We start from the raw sequence: 20671 nt of genomic DNA on the forward strand, positions 1-20671 counted from the left end.
CATATACTGTTTTCTGTCGCTCGAATGAATTTTATTATTTCTTCAAGGTTCTTCACATACGTACACCTTAAGAGATATCAAGTAGGCGTAACATGTTCTCAAAAAATTAGGGTTGGCTCACAGAAGAACTGTGAGTCAGAAATTTTGCTGGTTTTGGCATGCACTCACAAAAAGGTTGCCCACCCCTGTCCTATAGGTTCCATTTCTTTTTTAATTTTTTTTTGTTTAACAGTAGCAATATGGTTTGTTAAGCTGGGCCTTAGTACAGGCTCTAGGGCTAGCCCATGGTGCTATTAATATACAAAGCCGGGACATTCTGCCAGTTCTTTTTGAGCAATGACACCAGGAAATTGACAACTAAGTGTTGTACACAAGCTCATCTGTCATCTTCACGTGGCCAATAGCCACTACCAGACACAGCATCTTCTTCATCTGGAACTTGATTGTGAATTTCACCTCATCGACTTTGGCCACCATGTTCTCATTGTGGGTCAACAAGGAAGGGAACTTGCCAACCTTATTCAGTCCTGGGCCCCAGATTCATTGGATCTGCTTGATCAGAGACTCCGAAGCCAAAAAGGCATGGTACAACTTGACCAGTTTCTTATTCTCATTGAGTTTCTTCAGCACCTCGATGTCCATGTGGGGGATATCCAACGCCTTGGCCTCATTACAGTGCTGCTGCTCCCCCAGAATACATACAGAGAATTTGGGGTGGGGAGTGGACTTATGACTAACAGTGCCCGAGAAGTGTTTGTCCTTCTGAGGGTCATAGTTCTTCAAACTGATCTGCAGTCTCCAAAAACTTCCGACGCTTGTGCTGGTTCCTGTGCAGGACTCCCCACGCCACCTCGGTGTTTCAGGAGACTTTGCTGCTCATAATTCCTAGCTGCAGAACTAGGTTGTGTTTCTTTAGAGAATCCTGACATCAACAGAGAGGCAACAACAAGAACCACCTTTGATGTCAAACAAAGGTATTGATATTTTGTCTTATATGGCGGGTCTCCTCCAAGTGTGATTGGAGGATGACCTTAGCCAGACACACCTGGGAGTGTTTATTAACTATGCAGATTAGCATATCCTACCTCAGATCTAATGAATTCAGATTCTTAAAAGGGCCTGAGAATTTGCACTTTAATACTCCTGGTGCTGCAGATTCTCACTTAACCATGTCAACATCAGGGGCACTGTTTATGATATATTGGATTTCAGATCAAAATTAATTGGGTTGATGTTTTCAAGAGAAAAGAAAAATTTTAATCCTCACAATTTTTTTACTCTCTTTGAAACTATTTCACATTTATTTTTCCTCAAACCTCCAGCACTATCTGGTCCATCCTCAGTCTTAGCTGCTAGCCTTATTTCCTAGGCTACTGAGAAAAGACCGGGCATCAGAGGAGAATATTTACAACTCCATTATTATATTTTTGAACTCTTTATCTGTACCCTACACTCTGCTTTTTCTTCATAGTTCTATAAATAACTATGCCCCTGTCATATGCCAACCTCTCCACCATCTCATTTCACTTTTAAACCTGTGTTTCCACCTGTTTCTAATCTATGTGCCAGTCATTTCAAACTACTCTGAGTTCCATGGACAACCCAACTCTTTCACATTTCCATATCCTTGTACATTTTGATCTTCTACCTAAAATGTCCACCTCAAGTCTACCCAGTGAGATTACACTCAAACTTTATTACTCAACTCCGTCATCCCCTCTTCACTGACGTCTTCCATGGCCCAGCCTATTATGTGTCTACATTGAAAGTAGTTTTTATTTTTATATGGAAATTATTTTACTTATAGTTGTGACCATGTTGTTGTCTGGGGCCATGTCATTATTTGTTGTTTTATACTTAGGGAATAGGGTGGTGTCTAGCACATTATAGATAATACTTTTCGAAGAAGTGAATGCATGAAGGCAAGGGATATTAAGGACAACTACATCATGAAGGATAGATAGATAGATAGATAGATCAGAGGAATACAGTTTGTGGAAAGCCTTCAGTACTAATCAGAAGAGCCATAACTATCATGAAGACATGTGGTGCTTAAGAAGATGAATCTGCAAGTAGTCTGCATGATGATAGTTTAAAGGAGAGAGAAAAATGAGAGGACCAATGAGTAAAGAGACTACTGTAATCTATGGGAACGTAGAGATGGAGTCCTGGATGGTGGTAGCAAGGAAAGAAAGTGATTAATTTGAGAAAGATTACAATATAATATTTGTCGGAACTTTGTAATTAGTTAGCTATATTGGTAAAGGATGGGAATATGTCAAAGATGACATAAGTCTTTATCTCAAGAATTAAAGGAGAGTAAATGAAGCCTAGAAGAGGTAACTTGAGGATAAAAATGATAAGTATTTTATATCTTGAGTTTGAGAGACATTTAAATTTTCAGTATACAACTAGAGATATCAGATCGATAGTTAACATAGTTGTGGATATCAACTGAGGAGTCATCCAAAAATAGGAAAGAAACAAAGCTGTGAAGCTAGATTAGTGTATTTTAGTGCATGCTGTATGAAATATGCAAAACTAATATTTCTCTTTTTAAGACAAAAATTTGTTTCCATTCTAACTACAACTAATTTCTTGATTTTTCAGACATTTCTTGAATTGCACAGTCATATTGTTTGATGTCTCTCAAAAGACTTTAAATTGTCAGCTTGTTTCTTAAGTGTCAAATTCAAAATATTGTTCACCCTTCACTGATACGTTAGCACTTACTTCATAACATAAGCATTCAGATCCACCAAAACTGCTTTGCTCACTGCTTGGTTCTCTACACCCTTAGTCCACACCCTTTCTTTACTTTTCTTTCTCCCATGAACTCTTACTCTTTTTTTTTCCTTAATAATGTCTTAACTGGGGATTATATTTATACATTTCTTATATTGACTAGTTTTATCTTTAAATATTTACCTTCACATAGATTTGTGAAATTTTTTCTCTTATTTCTACAGTTTAAGAACTTGTATCATATAAGAACATAAGTAAATTTAAATCTATTAAAATTTAATCAAATAAGATGTCTTAGAATTCATTTAGACACAATCGTTTGAAAAAGAACTAAAATAGCATCCTCATTTTCAACTGTCCTTCATTGAAAACAGTCTAGAATTGTATATTTATACTTCCTCTCCTTTTTGTCCACTTTGAATATTGCTTGTTACTAGCTCAGATGCTCCTCTGGGTTGTAGCAATCTTTAGCTCATAACCTACAGATCTTACAAACTATTACACAGATTAAATAGCTGCTTAAAAGTGACAGACTTCCCAGGCAGAAAAATCTCTCAGCTACTTAGCCAATCTTTCTGGTAGTTCATACTACAAATTCTTCTGAAAAAAAATCACATAAGAGAACTTACTGAAAGAGCATACAGAATATTAATTATATCTTGTTATTAAAAACTTCTGACCATGAACTACTTTGGCAAGCTACCTTGGCAAGCATCTAGAACACAGCTTTCTTTTGAGATTTTCCCCATTTTATCCTGTAAGACTAACTGTAATTTAAAAAATGGAATTGATAAAATGTGGTTTTGAAGTCTTGATTTCCACTCCCAGTGTTCCTTTTCTTCTCTTGGTGTTCATCATTCTGGCAGCCAGTGCAACCACAGGCTTGACTAAGGTCTCTTCAAATGCACCTGCAGAATCAACCATGTTGCCAAATCCACTCAAGCTCTTCCTGATAATCAGATTAATGGCTCACTCTGAGTAGCTAACCACTGAATTGGGGTTTAAAGCTTTCCTAGGTAACTAGGAATGCTTAGGAACAATGGGTTAATCCTTTGAAATCTTTTAGGTTGGGAGTTCACACAAGTATCAAAATGTTGAAGGAGATGAAGGAGGTGGCCTATGAGTAAAAAGAAAATCACCCACCCAGCATAAAAGTGATGACTGTATTATAGGTAAAACAAAACAAAGCAATTGTGTTTCCTCTCTACTGCTAAATGTGTATGATTACTTTTTTTTTGCTGATATATCAGAGCTGAGATTAATAAAAAAACATCAGGATAGGAGTAATATAACATCTTTAATTAAGAATATTTACTTTAGTTCAAGAAAAAATATTCTTACTATATCTTATTACAGTGAGTATAATCTTTCTAATAACATTTTATGTGAATACTGATGTTGTAAAATAAATAAATGTGTGTGTGTGTGTGTGTGTGTGTGTGTCTTAAAGGACTCAACTATTGGCTTAAGATGAACATTTTTAGAGAAATATTTGTATAAGGTATGCATTCATATTACACAGTTACCTGAACATTAAATATTTTATAATTAGTTTTACTTAATTTTGCTATTTTGCATGAATTTTTATGAAAATGTTTTGTGAATTAAAAGTAAACTTTTAAAATGACATTAATTATCATTATTTACTTCACATAATAATTATCTAGTTAGATACGTGATAAAAATAAAAAGCACATGTTTATACATAATTAAACCATTCTAATTCATGATCATTTTACAGATAAAAATACATGATTAAATAGCTGCTTAAAAGTGACAGACTTTTCAGGTTTTATATATGATTCTACAAAAAAACCCAGCTAACCAGCTATGAAGCAATAAGATTCAAGACAATATTTATGATAGCACTTTAGAAAGCACAAAATGTTAAAAAACAAACAATTAACTCATAATCATGATCACCACCAATAACAATTTAACATTTGATTTATGAGAAAAAAATTATCTTTGTTTCCTCTTTTCCATTTTACAACAAGTCACACATCTGTTAAGCTGCATGTCACCTTTCTGAAGCACTCCCTGAATCACTGCACAAAACTACAGATTCTAAAACAAATATGTGTGTGTGATAGGGTTGTCTCCAGGCAGGAACTTTAAAAATCTGTGGAAAAATTACAACTCCTCCTAAACTCAGTTATTTTACTACAGCCCTTTGGTGGGGGTCATATTGAGGAAATAGTTTAGTTTTATTTTTGTCAGAATTTTAGGCGAGCAAATCTCCACTTACCTATACATAATGTGCCGATATATTAGCTGTTGGTGTCAATAGCAATAAAGGAAACTTCTGCACTTCTTTTGTCCTGATCAGTGGTTCTCAGGTAAATGTGCTAACCACAATGATACCTGGGACTTTAAGGGTTGGGTGAAATAGCAGAGGGTAATTAAAAAGAAACTTGTTTAACAAGTGTTGGTGACAGCTGTGCATCTGTGGTTAAAGGAAGAACTGAAAATCACTCTTTGAGTTGTATACTTAGAAAAAGACAGTAGACATCATTTGGATTGGTTGCCTGAGAGGTCCGCCCAAGAAATGCCACCACACATTGGTGAATCAGTGCTCTGACTCAGATTCCATCCATTCCTTTTATGATGCAGAGCGCTTCCTCAGTGAAACCAACTCTACTCACCAAAGCAGTCTTTGACAAATGACTTAAATATGCATTGTTGTTGTTTTTTGTGTGTTTTTAATACAATAATTCAGCAAGCATTACTCATTTGTATCATGCTTAATCTAAAAACTCTCACTGGGACTCTGCACATAACTATATAGAAATAGATTTACAGATAGAAGTAGTTTTTGGTGTAAGAAACATCAGTTCTATTTTGGTAATTCTTTTTTTTTATTGCTTGAAGTATTACAAAGAGTATTACATATGTCTCCTTTTTTTAATTCTTTATAAGAAATGGAACTAATTGACCTAGTCAAGAGTTATGTTATTAAGTAAATATGGAGTAAGTTTTCGAGTAACAAAATTTTTACAAAAACAAAACATTAGGAGGTAATTTAGATATTTTGGATACAAATATCTAGATTCTTAGCACCATCTTTCATATTTTTAACCATTCACTCCCTCCATTCATTTATTTAACAACTATTTGTCATGTACTTCCTGAGGCTGCACATTGTTCCTGGTAATGGAAATACAACGCTGAATATAATAAAGTTCCTGCCTTCATGAAGCTAACACTTGAATGGGAAGTACAAACACTCAAGAAAAGAGAAAATATATAATTTAGTACAAGATATTTATACATGCTATAAAGAAAACAAAGCAGAGTAATTGGTTTGAAAGTCATGTATGTGTGTGTGAAAAAAGGACAGAAAGGTCTCTCTGAGGAAGAAGCTTTTGAATAGACACCTGAATGATGATACTAATTGTCATGACATTTCTCTATCTTCAAAACTCTAAATTGCTTTTAGGATTAAATATAAACTTCTTCAGTTGATGTTCAAGTCTCTTTAGAACGGCATCTTTTTTTATCCATGTTGTTCCATAGTAGTTAGGTGTAACAGAAAGGGCTTGATCTCTATTCCAATTCCAGTTCCTCTAGTAACTAGCTGTGTCGTACATGTGTATCTCTGAGCTTCAGCTTCCTCATGGGTAAAACTGACATCTAACAATAGCATACCTGTAAAGTTGTTGCATCGATTGACACCATCTACTAGTATACCAAGTGCTTGGTGCAATGCCCAGGACATTGTATTATCTTAACAATGATTTTACCTACAGATTGACTTTACTTGAGCCATTTCTTACAGTTCCATTTCTTAAAAAGAAGTGCTTTCCACCCTCCATCCTTTTATTTGTGCTGTTTAGTACTCTCAGGATTGCCATTTCTACCCACCCAATGTTTATTCCTGCTTCACAGTCCAACCTAATTGCCACTTCCTTTTTCTGGCCTCTAAGTACCATTGTCAGTACTCATTTTGGATTTAATCATCTGCTATGTTATACTGTTTCCTATTTAAATTTGTCCTTGTGGTGGTTCTATCACCCATATGAAAGTGTAAGCTGCTTGAACTTCGAAGGCATGGACTGTATCTTATATATCTGTCTTTCTTCATAATCGTCAGAGTGCTTAGTATCCAATATATGTTTAGTAAATAAATTATATCTTTGAAATAAATGATGAACAACCAAACTATATGTAGACATTCTAAAAGTTAATAAAACATTTAATAACTCAATATTAAATGTAAATAGGATTTGCAGTATTCACAGAAGAAATATGGGTGTTCAGTTGGCATATAAAATGATACTCAATATCATCCATTAATAATTATAGAAGTATACATTAAAGCAATAATAAATCACACTAAAATTAAAAATATTTCAATATTTGGTAAGCATGTGGAGAAATGGGCTCTCATATGTTGATAGTAGGAGTTAAAGTGAGGTAAGAACTTTTAAAGAGCAATTGGCAGCATCTATTTAATTTTAAAACCACATTTCCCATTACCAATTAGTTTCACATCTAGGTATCTATCTAGATATATATCTTGGCACAAGTAATCAGATAAAAATATAGGAAGATGTTTTATTACAAAGTTTGCAAAAGCAAAAAAAATGGAAACAAATTATTAATTGGTAAAGTAATGGTTAAATAAACTATGGTGTTTCAATATTATGGAATGTTAATTCGATGTTAAAAGGAATTAGGTTAGACCTGAAGGGTCCCGGGTTCAATTCTGGTCAAGGACTGGTACCTTGATTGTAGGCTCAATCCCTGACCCTTGTTAGGGCACGTACAGGAGGCAACCAATAGATGTGTCCCGCCCGCATTGATGTTTCTCTCTGTGTGTCTCTCCTCCTCCCTTCTACACTCTCTAAAGATCAATGGAAAAATATCCTCATGTGAGGATTAACAAAAAATAATAATAAATAAAATGTTAAAAAGGAATGAGATTATTAATAGAGTGGTTGACTCATTCATCCTCCATTCTACATTTTCTTTTAATGGCACAGATATTAGAAAGCTAAAAATGACATTTCCCAGATTCCCTTGCAGCTAGGATTCTGTATGCAAATTAGATCCTGCCAGCTAGATGCACTTACATGAAACTTGGAAGGGAGAAGCAAATTAGAGGCCTTCTAAGGCATAAATGAGGCCTTATGGATTTATGTTAGTGAAAGGTCATTGATATAGGATATTTCCTATAGCAACATTCTACTGTCCATTGTCCAGCTTCCTGGGGGCCAAGAAACAATTTTTGAGTAAGCAGAGACCTGAGAAACTTGTGGGTGTAAGGAGATTGAAGTGGTAATATCATTGGTGCTGGTGTCTTTCTGATCCCTAGATCTTAGGTATTTAATTTAATGATACCCGTGGGTATCAGTTCTCTAGTGCTCTATAGATCATTCTTGAGGCTAGAGCCTGGTCCTCCAGCTCTTCCAACAGTTTTTGAAGTACCTGATATCCTATTTCAAATTCTTTTCTGTTTAAAAATATCTTTCCTCCTCTAAACCCTGACTGATATGTTGTTGACCTATATAGAAAGATTTCAAGAAAAACTGCGTAAAAATGTGGGATGCAGAATGGTAATTCAATATACCATTAATACTTAAAAAATAGTAAATACTTTACATCTTTAATGGGTACTGATATATGTACTAAAATTAATGTGCTATAAATGAAAAGATAAATAAATATATGAAAAGACATAGAAGAATTCACAAAACAGTGATTATCCTGGAGGGGAAGGAAAGAGACCAGAAGTGAAAATGATGATTAAAAATAAGTTTAGTTTGATTTATCATGGGTTCATTTTTTTAACAAAGATAATGTATTGATATTAGTTACATAATTTTAAAAATTTAGATATACTTATGACATATAAGCTTATCCTTGATGTGGATCTGAATAAAAAATAAGTTGGAATTGGCAATAAAATACAGTTTCTCAGGGAGTTAGGGCCAAGTTAATATTGACTAAAAATAAATTGTATTTGCTTGCTTTATATAACCTTTCATGATGAGATGATGGCTTAATGACAATAAGCATAATATCCATGAGAACACATTAGATAAAGTTTCACAAAGGTGTGAGCTAATTTTTAAAAAATGATAAGAGTATACGAGGGAAAAAAAGTTATTGAAGGACATTCTAGACAAGGAGTACACTATTTGGAAAGGCCCAATATAGCATGTTTCAGAAATCTCAATAGTGTGATTGAGTCACAGGTTAGATGCAAGGGCATCATGGGAGATAAAAGAGATGTATGTGTAGCAGCAAGATCTTGATAGTACATTTCAGTTTTATTCAATTGAACACAATGATAACCTCTTTTGAAGTAGCCACAGGTCCAGGAACTCTTAGATGGAAAGGGGACCTTGAGAAGATCAGTGTCTAGTAAGATATTCAGATACATAAACAGATCATTTTTATATCTTTTGGGAAATGAAATGACAGGTGTAGGCCTGGTACAATCTGGAGCACCAGCAAGTCATAATAAAGAATTTTGGTTTTATCCTCAATGAGTGTTGAGACCAGGAATGGAATAGGATTTTAAGCAAAAGATAGAGGTGCTGATAGACTAAGTCTCCCTGATTATTACTACCTCATCCCTGCTCTGATAATGGCTTAGATAAATTCCTCTAATCCTTTATCTTTTATCAAATGACTGGGAAGGAAAATGTGGAGACAATCTCTCATTACCCTGGTTAGTGATTTTGGCATTGTTGATTTATTTTTTGTAAGTGAGAAAAACCTGACTTTAAAAAGTATTAATGTAAGCTCATAAGACTATAGATAGTTATTTAATGAAATTCTTGTGTAATTTGTACCCCTATACTTAGTAAAAATAAAATTTTATTTATTCAACAATGAATGTCAATTGTGACAAACTACATCTTGATTGATTGATTGACTGATTGATTAATTATAAGAGAAAGTTTATAAAGTCACAGAGGCAAAAGAAGAGCTCTTGGAACTGTGACAAATTTTAAATGAAGATAATTTAATTTTTTAGGAAACAACAAAAAGAAGCATGATGTAATTATTTTATTTTCAGAATTAAACAAAATATAGAATACAACAAATTAAAGTAACATAATCACCTTTTCTAGAATCCTTTAATTAACTACTGTAAACTGCAAATTAGAAATGCACTTGACACATCATGAAAAATGTTTCCAAAAGAGCTTCTTCTGAAACTTTTGCTTGCATTGAAATTATGAAAACAAGTAAAAATCTTCTTACCTCAGTCACTAGCAGGCATTTAACAAAAAGAATCTGGCATGATGACCAAAAGCTAGTTTGTAATGTCATGGAATAAAAATTGTGCTTCAGTGTGTCATTTGATGAAGATTTATTTTAAAAACATAAATGGGAAATACTTAAATTCAGTGGTATGCTGTAAGTATTTAACATCCTGCTCCCAGAGGAGGTAGTAGCATTCACTAAATTTCCATGTTGTAAATACACAATAACCAATTCAAGATACCCACATGATATTGCCAAGCATGGATTTGGGAAGACGTGAGCAGTAGCACTCTATTATATGTATCTTTACTATACAGATATAATAGATGTAAATAATCTCAAGACCATAAACACTAGTAATATGTAGTAAAATTATTAAAATATGATAAGTTTTGGATATTTAGTATTCTTGATTTTAAACTATGGTGTGTTTCACAACTGGTTAACACAATCCCTAAAGTTTTCATATACAGCTCATACAAATGGTACAGGCCAACTTTATTTAGCACACCACTGCTGCAGTTTTTAAATATTAAATTTGAAAAGATTTCACAAGTCTGGATATTTGAAAGGGCTGATAAAATTCCATAGAAAATACTAGTACTTACATAGAGCTTTATTTAAAGGCAAAGAATACAGTACATCAAGAGAGAGTACAGGCAAGCATTGGGAGGCCAAGACGTATACAGGTTCAAGTTTCCCATAGTCCTTATTCAGACACATACACATTTTGTCTCCAGATTGAACCTCCAAAATCTGTTAACTCCAAAAGAAATCAAGGCAGACATTTCCAGCAGGATCTTCGATCAGTAAACAAACTGGCCCAGGGGCTGCCATGAAAGGTTCAGAATTTAAACCTCACATAAATCCTAATGGCCTCATTTTGGCCAAGAGTCAAAGTCCAATAACTTCCAGATGTAAGGATAGAGCTTTCCCAGTCCAGTTGTAAACCCTATACAAATTCTAATAATGAAAATCCTATCAAATAAAGAGGGGATATGTAAATTGACTGTCACCCTTTCACAAAGATGGTGGCACCCATAGCCACAAGATGGTGGCACCCAGTCCCCTCAGCCCCGCCAGAGTCCCCCAGTCCTTTCAGCTCTGCCGGGGGAGTGGCAGGCACACAGTGCAGCCAGACTCGCCCTCAGCCCCCCAGTTGCCCAGGGCTGGCCCGAGGCACAGGCAAGCCTCGGATCAGGCTGCCCAGCCACCCAGGGCCACCTGAGGCTCAAGTAACCAGGGCCAGCCAAGGCTTGTGCTGCCGGCAGTGGCAGCAGCAGAGGTGTGATGGGGGCATCGCCTTCCCCTGATCGCCGGGTCACCTCCCTCCCTTGAGGGCTCCTGGACTGTGAGAGGGGGCAGGCTTGGCTGAGCGACCCACCCCCTCCAGTGCATGAATTTTCGTGCACCGGGCCTCTAGTAAGAAAGAATAATATCTCAAATATTGATACCCAGAATGACTCCAGGACTAATGTTCTAAGATGTGGAAGACTGATGAAAAATGAAGAATTCTGTTTTGACATACTAACGTAAACTGCCTATTAGACCTTCAAGTATATGCAAATAGGTCCCAGGAGAAGTCAGAACTAGAGTTAAAACATTTGGGAGTTGTCAGCAAATAGTTGGTATTGAAAGTATTGGGCTGGATAAGAGCATCTAGGGTAGGAGTGCAAGTAGAGAAGAAGAAATCTGAAGACTGAGCCCTGGAACAATCCAACATTTATAGATTGGGAAGATGTAGAAGATCCAGCAAAAGAGATTGAGATGAAATAGCTGATAACAGAAAAATCATTTCTGCCCACACATCCTCCTCTCCTATTTCTGTCTCAAGGACTTTATACTAGTTTCCTTTGAATTTCTCTTTGCTCAGATGTTTTGTATGTTTTGCCTATTCATCATTTAGTTCCAGCTCAAATGCTCCTCTCTTAGAGAGAGGAATAATTTAGATAGCCCAACCTCAAGTATTCTTAATCTGCCCCACAATTTTCTATCATATTATTTTTTATTTCCTTCATAATGTTTATCACAATCCAAAATTATTTTATGTATATTTACTATCTTTATCCACTAAATGCAGCATCCTTGAGAGAAGATACTGTGTCTATATTTGACAGTTCCTGGAACACACTATGTGCTCAATAAATATGTGTGCCCACCTGAGAAAGGAATCAAGAGAGAAAAAACACTTCTTATCACACCTGTTGTGGATTGGTTTGACACTATGTATGTCATTTGGTCATACCTTATAATAAAAAAGTAATATTACAAACAATTGAGGGAAGAACTAGTTTTACTTTATTTTAGCTACTTTTTAAAAAATATATTTTTATTGATTTCAGAGAGGAAGGGAAAGGGAGAGAAAGATAGAAACATCAATGATGAGAGAGAATCATTGATCATTGATCGGCTGCCTTCTGCATGCCCCACACTGGAGATCAAGCCCACAATCTAGGCATGTACCGTGACTGGGAATCAAACTGTGACCTCCTGGTTCACATAGCTCAATGCTCAACCACTGAGCCATGCCAGCTGGGCTACTTTAGTCACTTTTAAAATCTTGGGCTACTTCTTTTTATATTAGGAAATTATTTCCAGAGATTGGAGCTACTGAATTGATTCCACACAGTTCCCTGCCCTTGAAAACCTCACATTATTTTTGCTGCAAGTGAAGGCAAACAAATGACAAAAGAAGGACAAGCAGAAAATGTTATTTAAATAATTGCAACTGACAATTTTTTTTAAATTCCTGATTAATTTTGGTTCTAAACTCTATGAAGGTAATTTCATGTGAGTGTTGTAACTTATCAGCGAGGCTGAAGATTGACCTTAAGTAAATAATTTTTCCTCTTTAGTCTTTAGTTTCTCAATCTATACATTGAGAGACTTGCTCTAGTTGAACCTCTGAGGCCCTTCTCCACACAAAGATTGCATGATTTTATGAGGCACACAAATTATCTCACATATAAACAAAAAAATGAGTGTACATTATGTCTTATATATTCCACTTTAACAAAATGTAATTATAATTTATAGAATGAAAAATAATTTATTTGGTAGATATAGCATTTGTGTTCTCATACTAAAAGTTGTGTTGTTGTTTTTTTAATTCTGAAAAGTAAGTTAAGGTCAGTTCTGAATATAATGGTAGGATAGAACAGAACAAGGCAATTAAAAATATTCTGGCCATCTATTTTTTATTAGTGTTTTCTCTATTAGTTAATAGAGGAAATAAATGGATAGTGTTTTAGGTATAATAAAATATTGATAAAGACCTCTATGTATTTATATATAAGAAAATGACTGGTATACCAAACAGTCAAAAGAAAAAGATTTTGAAGCAACAGATAAGAAACCCAGCAGTTGTCTTTATGTTCCATTCCAAAGTTACTTTTCTTTCAGAGTCCAGTCTTGGAGGTAATCCAATCACGATAAGCAGTCACTCGAGTATAGACACCTGGCTTATTCTTTTTAGCACATCCATCACCCCAGCTTACTATTCCAACAAGGTGCCAGATATTTCTAGAGTCAGGGTAAACTAGTGGTCCACCAGAATCATTCTAGAAAAAAAAGGGGGGAGAGGGGAGAATATTTTTTATCCTGTACAAGAATTTCCTTTTACCTCTCTTCTGAAGTTATCAATAGTCCCCCAGCATTAAAAACAATCCTCCCTTTTTTAGGCTTAGAAACTCTGGAACTCTTGGGCTTTTAAATAGTGTGGTGATTGGGAGGGGGTGGAAGTGGAGAAGGGCATACAAGAGATAAATGGTGATGGAAAATATGAAATAAAATAAAAATAAACAAAACCCAGGGAAACTCCAGACCAGAATCTATTGTCTATAGCTGCCAAATTCTGGATTGGACAGACTAGAAATTGACTTTATAATGAGTCCAGCCTTGACTCTGGAGAAAGCGACTCAGCTGCTCTGTGAAGCCTGTGAGGAATGGGTGCTGTGTGCACATGCTAGATCTCCTGCTGCATCTCTGGATAAGGAAGAGGCAGCATTGTAGATCTGCAGATTGCCCAGGAAATGGGGCCAAATCTATTTTATTGCCTTGAAGGTATTATCACCTGTGTGGATTCCTAGACTGAAAACTCCATGAGGGCAGGGATTGTGTTCACCACTGCATCCCCAACATCTAGGCTGGTGGCTGGTATATAAATGGGGGCAATCAATACTCGTTTTATGGATTGAAATAAGAAGGTACATTGTAGAAATCATTAACCCAGAAAAACATTTTGTGATAATAAAAACTGCCACTTAATTAGTACTTTGGGAGAAAATGATTTGATGACGTATTTGGACGTACCTGACAGGCATCAGTTTTCCCTGACATAAATCCAGCACATAGCATGTTATCGGTCACTAAGCCAGATAATGCATGTGGAGCATTGCAAACTTTGTTATCGATAATCTTCACCAAGGCCTCTTGAAGGATATTTGGAAAGGGACCTAAAGGCAACAAATTCTATATATTAAGGGAATCTTAATTTTGCTTGTTGAGATAAAGAATATCTATAAAATAAAGCAGAGTCTTTTGGTGACCAGGAGCCAGGCCAGTCCCAGGCTAGATTGGTCTCTCTCCGATGTTTATGATAGCTGTCTGCCTCACACAATTCCAATTTTCCCAATTCTCATTCCCAGAGATATTTTAGAAATTGAAGATAATGACAAATGCTGGTTCCAGCACTTGGTTTTCTTTTCAGTATATTTACTAATAGGTTAATTTCATGAGAGAGTGATTGATCGGATGATCATTTAAATAATTATTCCCACGAAGCTATTATGTTTTTACAGAAAAACTTACCATTCATATAAAGTGTTCCCCATCCTGTAACTACAACACTGTCATTGTCTGCGAGCTTCATTTTGGCTTCAGGAAGACAAATTTTACGGACATACTTTGAGAAAGAGACTTCTTTAGCAAGCTGCACCAGGGCAATGTCATTGTGGACCCCAGGCCCGCTAAAATTTTCATGAGAAATAATGCTTTGGACTTTCTGTGTCAGATATGGTTTATTTAATAAAGTTCCAAAGTTGACGGTCCAATCTTTTGAATTGTTTTTCCTGAAAGACACAATTCAACGAAAATACATTCAACTTCTGTGCCACAACACTGTTCCTAGTGGTCAGTGTAAGGCATGAGATTCCCATATAACACTGTGAATAACTTAAATTTTTATTTTTTTTAAATGTCTTTGATTTGCAGATGTTATAAATGCTGTAGTCACATAAAAATACTGCTAAGGACTATTAGAGCTGTCAGCCTTCTGCAAATCATCCTAATTACAGTCACTGATGTCTTCTCCTTATACTTCAGCCCATTTACGTTCTGAACATTTCACTTAGGTCAGAATCATCCTAGCAGCCTCAGTGCATGGGGTCCAGAATCACTTACTGCCAAACAGCCTGGATTTCTACAGCCATTGGAGGCTCTGGTATCTGCATACATAAGAAAAATGCCACTGTTCTCACCCAATCATCCTATTATGTTTACCAAGTCAATGCATTTTTGCTTCTAATTTAGATTTTATGACCCATTTCTCAAGTTCTCACTGAAACTCTTCCTCAGTTTAGGGCCTAATATCTTGTTTAACTATTTTCAGTTTCCCTCAAAAGATTAGGTACTTAGTGTATTTTTGTTGCTGTTGTAAGGTTTCAAGACCTTCATGTAACAGTGACACTCTTCAATCCTGCTACTACTCTGAAACCTTCTGGGACTCCATATGCTTCACAACTATGTTTGAAACTTCATTTCCTTAGACTCAGCCCAGGCTCCACCTCCAGAGATTTATATTTAAAGGTTTAGTGTGATGCTTAAGGATCTACACTTTTGAAAAGTCTCCATGGTCCATAGTCCATGAACTATTGTTTGAAAATCGTATCAGAAGGACAAATCCTATGAACATGCTTTGTAAGAGAGTTAAATAAGTAAGCATCTTGTCATTTAGAGATGTCCCCAATCAATACAAATTTTCTAAATGTGTATATATATATATATATATATACAGGACGACCGGTCACCATGAGGTGCATTGAGCACCTCTCGGTTGCTCCCCCTGGCCCACAAGCAGCGGCTCTTGTGGTGTGGTGTGGCAGGGCAAGGCCCGGGACTCAGGCAGCCTTGAGCCACAGTGGCTGCAAGGCCCAGGGCTCAGGCCTTGCACTTCAGCCACCAGCAGCAGCAGCAGCAGCAGTAGGGTGATGGGGGCAACGCCTTCCCCTGATCGGCCTGGTTGCCTCCCGCAGAGGGAGGCCAGAGTCAGCAGCAGCAATGGAGTGATGGGGGCAGCACCTTCCCCTGATCTGCTGGGTTGCCTCCTGCAGAGGGAGGCCAGATGCGTGGGGACCGGGCCTAAGCCATCAGTAGGACATCTCCTGAGGGCTCCCGGACTGTGAGAGGGGTCAGGCCGGACTGAGGGATCGCTCCCAGTGCCCGAGTTTTTATGCATCAGGCCTCTAGTATTTTCTAATGCTTTATTTCACAAAATCCTTTCTACTTCAAGTTACTCTTTTTGTTTGCTATCCACAGAATATGACTTGTGTTATCCCATCTCCACACATTTGAAGAAGACTGTTTTCTCAGACAAATGCACATATTATTCTTTTCCATACACTCACCCTTATCAATCAATTCTTATATCTATAGGAGCCAGATCAAATTTTATATCTTCACTAGAGGCCTGGTGCATGGATTCATGCACCGGTAGGGTCCCTCAGCCTGGCCTGCGCCCTCTCACAATTCAGGACCCCTCAGGGGATGTCGGTCTGCCAGTTTCGGCCTGATCCTCGCAGGCCAGGTGGGGATCAGGCCAAAACTGGCAGTTCAATATTCCTCAAGGGATGTAGTAGTGCACGAAGCGGCAGGCGGCTGGGGAAGAGCCTGAGCCCGGACGGGGCGCTGCACCGCTCCTGCTCATCCCGGCCTCACTGCACCTGCTGCCGCTGCAGCTCAGTAAGCTTGCTGAGCGGCGCTCCAGCTGTGGGAGCACACTGACCACCAGGGGGCAGCTTCTGTGTTGAGCATCTGCTCCCTGGTGGTAAGTGTGCATCATAGCGACTGGTCAACCATTTAACTGGTCGACCAGTTGAACAGTCGACCAGTTGCTTAGGGTTATATATATACTAGAGGCCCAGTGCACAGATTCGTGCACCAGTGGGGTCCCTTGGCCTGGCCTGTGCCCTCTCGCAATCTGGGACCCCTTGGGGGATGTCGGGCTGTCAGTTTCGACCCAATTCCCCACAGGCCAGGCCAAGGGACCCCACAACGGGCCTCTAGTATGCATATAAGATCTTTGGTTAATCTCTTCCCACCCTCCCCTCTCCCTCCTTCCCTCTGAGATTCATCACTCTGTTCCGTATTTCCATGCCTGTGTGTTGAGCATCTGCTCCCTGGTGGTCAGTGCATGCCATAGCTACCGGTTGGATGGTGAGACAGTCACTTAGGCTTTTATATAGATAGATGATAGATAGATAGATAAATAGATGATAGATAGATGATAGATATTTCAGTTGGATATACTATCTTTATTCATCAAACTTCCATAGCTCTTACTCATATTGTAGACAAGACATTTACTATGCTCCATGGTCTTGTGCCCTGAATATATCACATTTAAAAATTTTTAACTAGATTGTAAACCCCTCCAGAGCAAAAATAAGGGGAAAAGTAACTGGAGTCAGACATACCGGAGTTCACATTCAATTTCTGATATTTAAAAACTATATGATGTTGGCCAATTTATGTCACTATTTCTGAACCCCAATTTTCTCATCTTTAAATAAGTTTAATTATACCTTTTGTGCAGAATTATTGTTATGATGAAGTAAAATAATGTAAGTAAAGTACTTGCTGTCAGGCCAAAGTAGCTCTTTGGGAAATGAGAATTGTTTCCATTCACTTTTTCTTTCTTTATCAAATTTAAATAACCCTGCTTCCCTTTAATTTTGCAGGTACTTGTAAATGTATATGGCCTTGATGAATGTTCACACATTTAGTTTAACCCCCACAAACTACCAAAAATATGCCAGCACCCAGAATCCTATGTAGAGTCAGACTTTCTACTTACTTAGTAAAGCAGTGAGCTGCAGATAGTAGCCACCTGCTGCTGATCAGAGATGCTCCGCAGTTGTGTTGGCCCTTCCACTGCATACTTGCCTGCCAAGGCCATGCCCCTGCCTGGGCATCTCCCCCATTCACGATTCGGTTGCCTGCTCTGATATTATTGACCAGTTGTCTCCCACAACCTGAAGAAAAGATTTATTTATACAAAGCAGGTATCTTTGATAATGCTTTATAAGATATGTATCTTAAAACATGACTTGAAATCCTTTAGCGATTGTCCAGCATCTCCTAAGTAATGCTGTTTATTTCCTGGAATGGGCTGTTAGCACAGTACCCACTCCATCTTGGTTTGGGTGACTTTTACATATTCTCTTTTCCAGTCTCAAGCATCCTTCAACCACTGACTTTTATTGCATCTATTAGTTATCATTCTCATTTCTCCAAGAAACTTTCCAACTTTTTGAAAGTAGAAACTTTGTTTCTTTAATGTCTGCATCTTACATTGCATATTCAGTGCTACTTATAAGGCCCCATATGGACAACAGATACTCCAAAAATATTCATTAAATACATGAATGCAGGGTTAATTCTTGGGGGCAACATGATACTTTAAAGATAAGTTATTTAAAAGGTACAGAACTGTTTTTCATCAATAATAAATATATTTGATACAGCCTAGTTGTTTATTTTCTTATTATCCTAAGTTGTCCTTTTTTCCTTCAATCTTTCTTATTTTAACTTACTCAGAATGATATTCTTAACTCATAATTCAACTCTTTGGAATCAGTTTTTATTTCATCCTCTTGGACAAATGTTTACAAAGTTAAAATTCATATGCCAGTGTTGTTCAAAAAGAAATTCCAGATATATATCTAATATATCCAATAATTTCAAAAGACTACTATGGATTTCCATGTGATGTACTACAAGATCCTTTTTAGGGAAAAAATGGAGAAATGTTTGTGAATGTGTTAAATTTACAATAAAGTTTCTAGACTTACATTTGTTGGTAAGCATTTCAGCATCAGTCTTGCTGATTTCTGAAATTTAAAAGACATAAAATTGATAAAATATCACTGAGCAATTACCTTAGATCTAAGGACATAAAGACTAAGATTTCCACCCCAATTATGACCAACATTTAAATATTCAGAATGTTTCATGTATTATCAGCCCCTCTCACTCTTACTTGTTATATTTTGACCATCTCTTCACATCTCTACCAGGCATAGGAAAAGGGAAAAGGAAATGAAAAACAAAGCTCTCAATTTTATAACAGTTGTAAAATATTTAGTGCAGTAAAAAGCAGACATTCTTACTAAAAAAGGAACTGAGCATTATCTTTAAAATTCTTTCTTTATGATCATTCTTATTACTCTGAAATACTCAGAATTATCTATATTATAAAGAAAAAAGTCCAATTAAAATTATATTTTACTAGAGGGAGAAACCAAGATGGCGGCATAGGTAAACACCTGAAATTGCTACCTCGCACAACCACTTCAAAACTACAACTAAAAGACAAAAAAGACATCATCTAGAACCACAGGAAGGCTGACTGAGTGGAAATTCTACAACTAGAAGGAAAGAGAAAAGCACACTGAGACTCAGGAGGTGCGGAAGTAAAGTGCAAAGGTATGGAGGCGCATGTGGAAAGGGCTGGCAACGGAGGACGCCAGTGTCTTTTTCAATAGGGAGGGAGTCACAAGATCCCGACAGCCCTGAACTCCAGTTCCGAGTGAGTCTCTGGGGACCCAGACTCATACGGGGAGAAACTCGACTGTCTGGCATCGGTGGGACCTCAAGGGCAGCTTTCTCTCAGAGATGCTTGCAGCAATTACTGCGGGACACTGAGATGGGACACTGAGACACAGGGGCCTCTTAGGGCAGGACTGAGGATCAGCCATAGCTGTTTGCTCCACCCTGTTGATTCCCTGAGACCCCGCCCCACCCAAGCTGTGCGCAGAGGCTTTTGCATATGAATGGGCTGGCCCTTTGAGATCTAAAATTACCTAACAAACTGCAGCTGGGTCAGAGAAACCCAGAACTTCCAAAAGAAGGCCCAAGGCCCCACAGCAGCTTGCATTGCTTCACAGCTGGGCCTCATCTGGGCACCTCCAAACCCCAAACAAGGCAGAGGAATCTGCATATCTCTCTGTGGCTCCTGCTGGGTAGCCTCAGGCAGAGGCTAAATTAGCACCTCCTTAGAGATCCAAGAGCCAGTGTACCCAGTGGTCAGAGTGGGACCATCCAGATTACAACTCCTCAGATCCATAAGGGACACACTTAGGGGGCAGACTCAGTGAGCACCAAAGCCCCACTGAAGCAAGTCTTGCCCCATAAGGGTGTCTTCAGCACAGAAGTTCTCCCACTGTAGACACAGCTGATTCTCACAGACAATTGGTCTGGAGGTCAATTCCTCCAGTGATACCAACAACAATCAAGGTTTAACTACAATAATACTGTGCACACAGCCCACAAAGGGGTACACCTAGAGCTCCTAGCTCAGGTAACTGGGGAGGCTGAGCCACTGGGCCCTATAGGACACCTAGCACAGAAAGCCACTCTATCAACACAGGGAAGCATAAAAAATGCAGAGACAAAGAAACAGATCACAAATGACAGAAATGGAGGAAAG

At 37.6% G+C, this 20671-nt stretch overlaps 2 protein-coding genes and 1 pseudogene across 2 annotated transcripts in view; all 3 read right to left on the minus strand.

The window, feature by feature from the left end:
• Window positions 1–5076, minus strand: part of LOC102241657 (transmembrane protease serine 11B-like protein) — a 19554-nt gene extending 14478 nt beyond the window's left edge. The window contains exon 1 of the mRNA XM_014541810.1: window positions 4994–5076. Within this exon, the coding sequence (XP_014397296.1) occupies window positions 4994–5001 (8 nt within the window). The 5' untranslated portion in view covers window positions 5002–5076. The remainder of the gene's footprint in view (window positions 1–4993) is intronic.
• Window positions 229–880, minus strand: LOC102260323 (annotated as a pseudogene).
• Window positions 5077–12709: 7633 nt separating the features above from the next.
• LOC102241964 (transmembrane protease serine 11B-like) overlaps window positions 12710–20671 on the minus strand; it is a 17028-nt gene continuing 9066 nt past the window's right edge. Inside the window, exons 6-10 of the mRNA XM_014541794.1 lie at window positions 19035–19073; window positions 18038–18215; window positions 14776–15035; window positions 14278–14420; window positions 12710–13526 (exon numbers count right to left, since the gene is read on the minus strand). Coding sequence (XP_014397280.1) covers window positions 13365–13526; window positions 14278–14420; window positions 14776–15035; window positions 18038–18215; window positions 19035–19073 — 782 coding nt within the window. The 3' untranslated portion in view covers window positions 12710–13364. The remainder of the gene's footprint in view (window positions 13527–14277; window positions 14421–14775; window positions 15036–18037; window positions 18216–19034; window positions 19074–20671) is intronic.

Source organism: Myotis brandtii, unplaced genomic scaffold (assembly GCF_000412655.1).
Source record: "Myotis brandtii unplaced genomic scaffold, ASM41265v1 scaffold28, whole genome shotgun sequence".
Classification (NCBI taxonomy): Eukaryota; Metazoa; Chordata; class Mammalia; order Chiroptera; family Vespertilionidae; genus Myotis; species Myotis brandtii.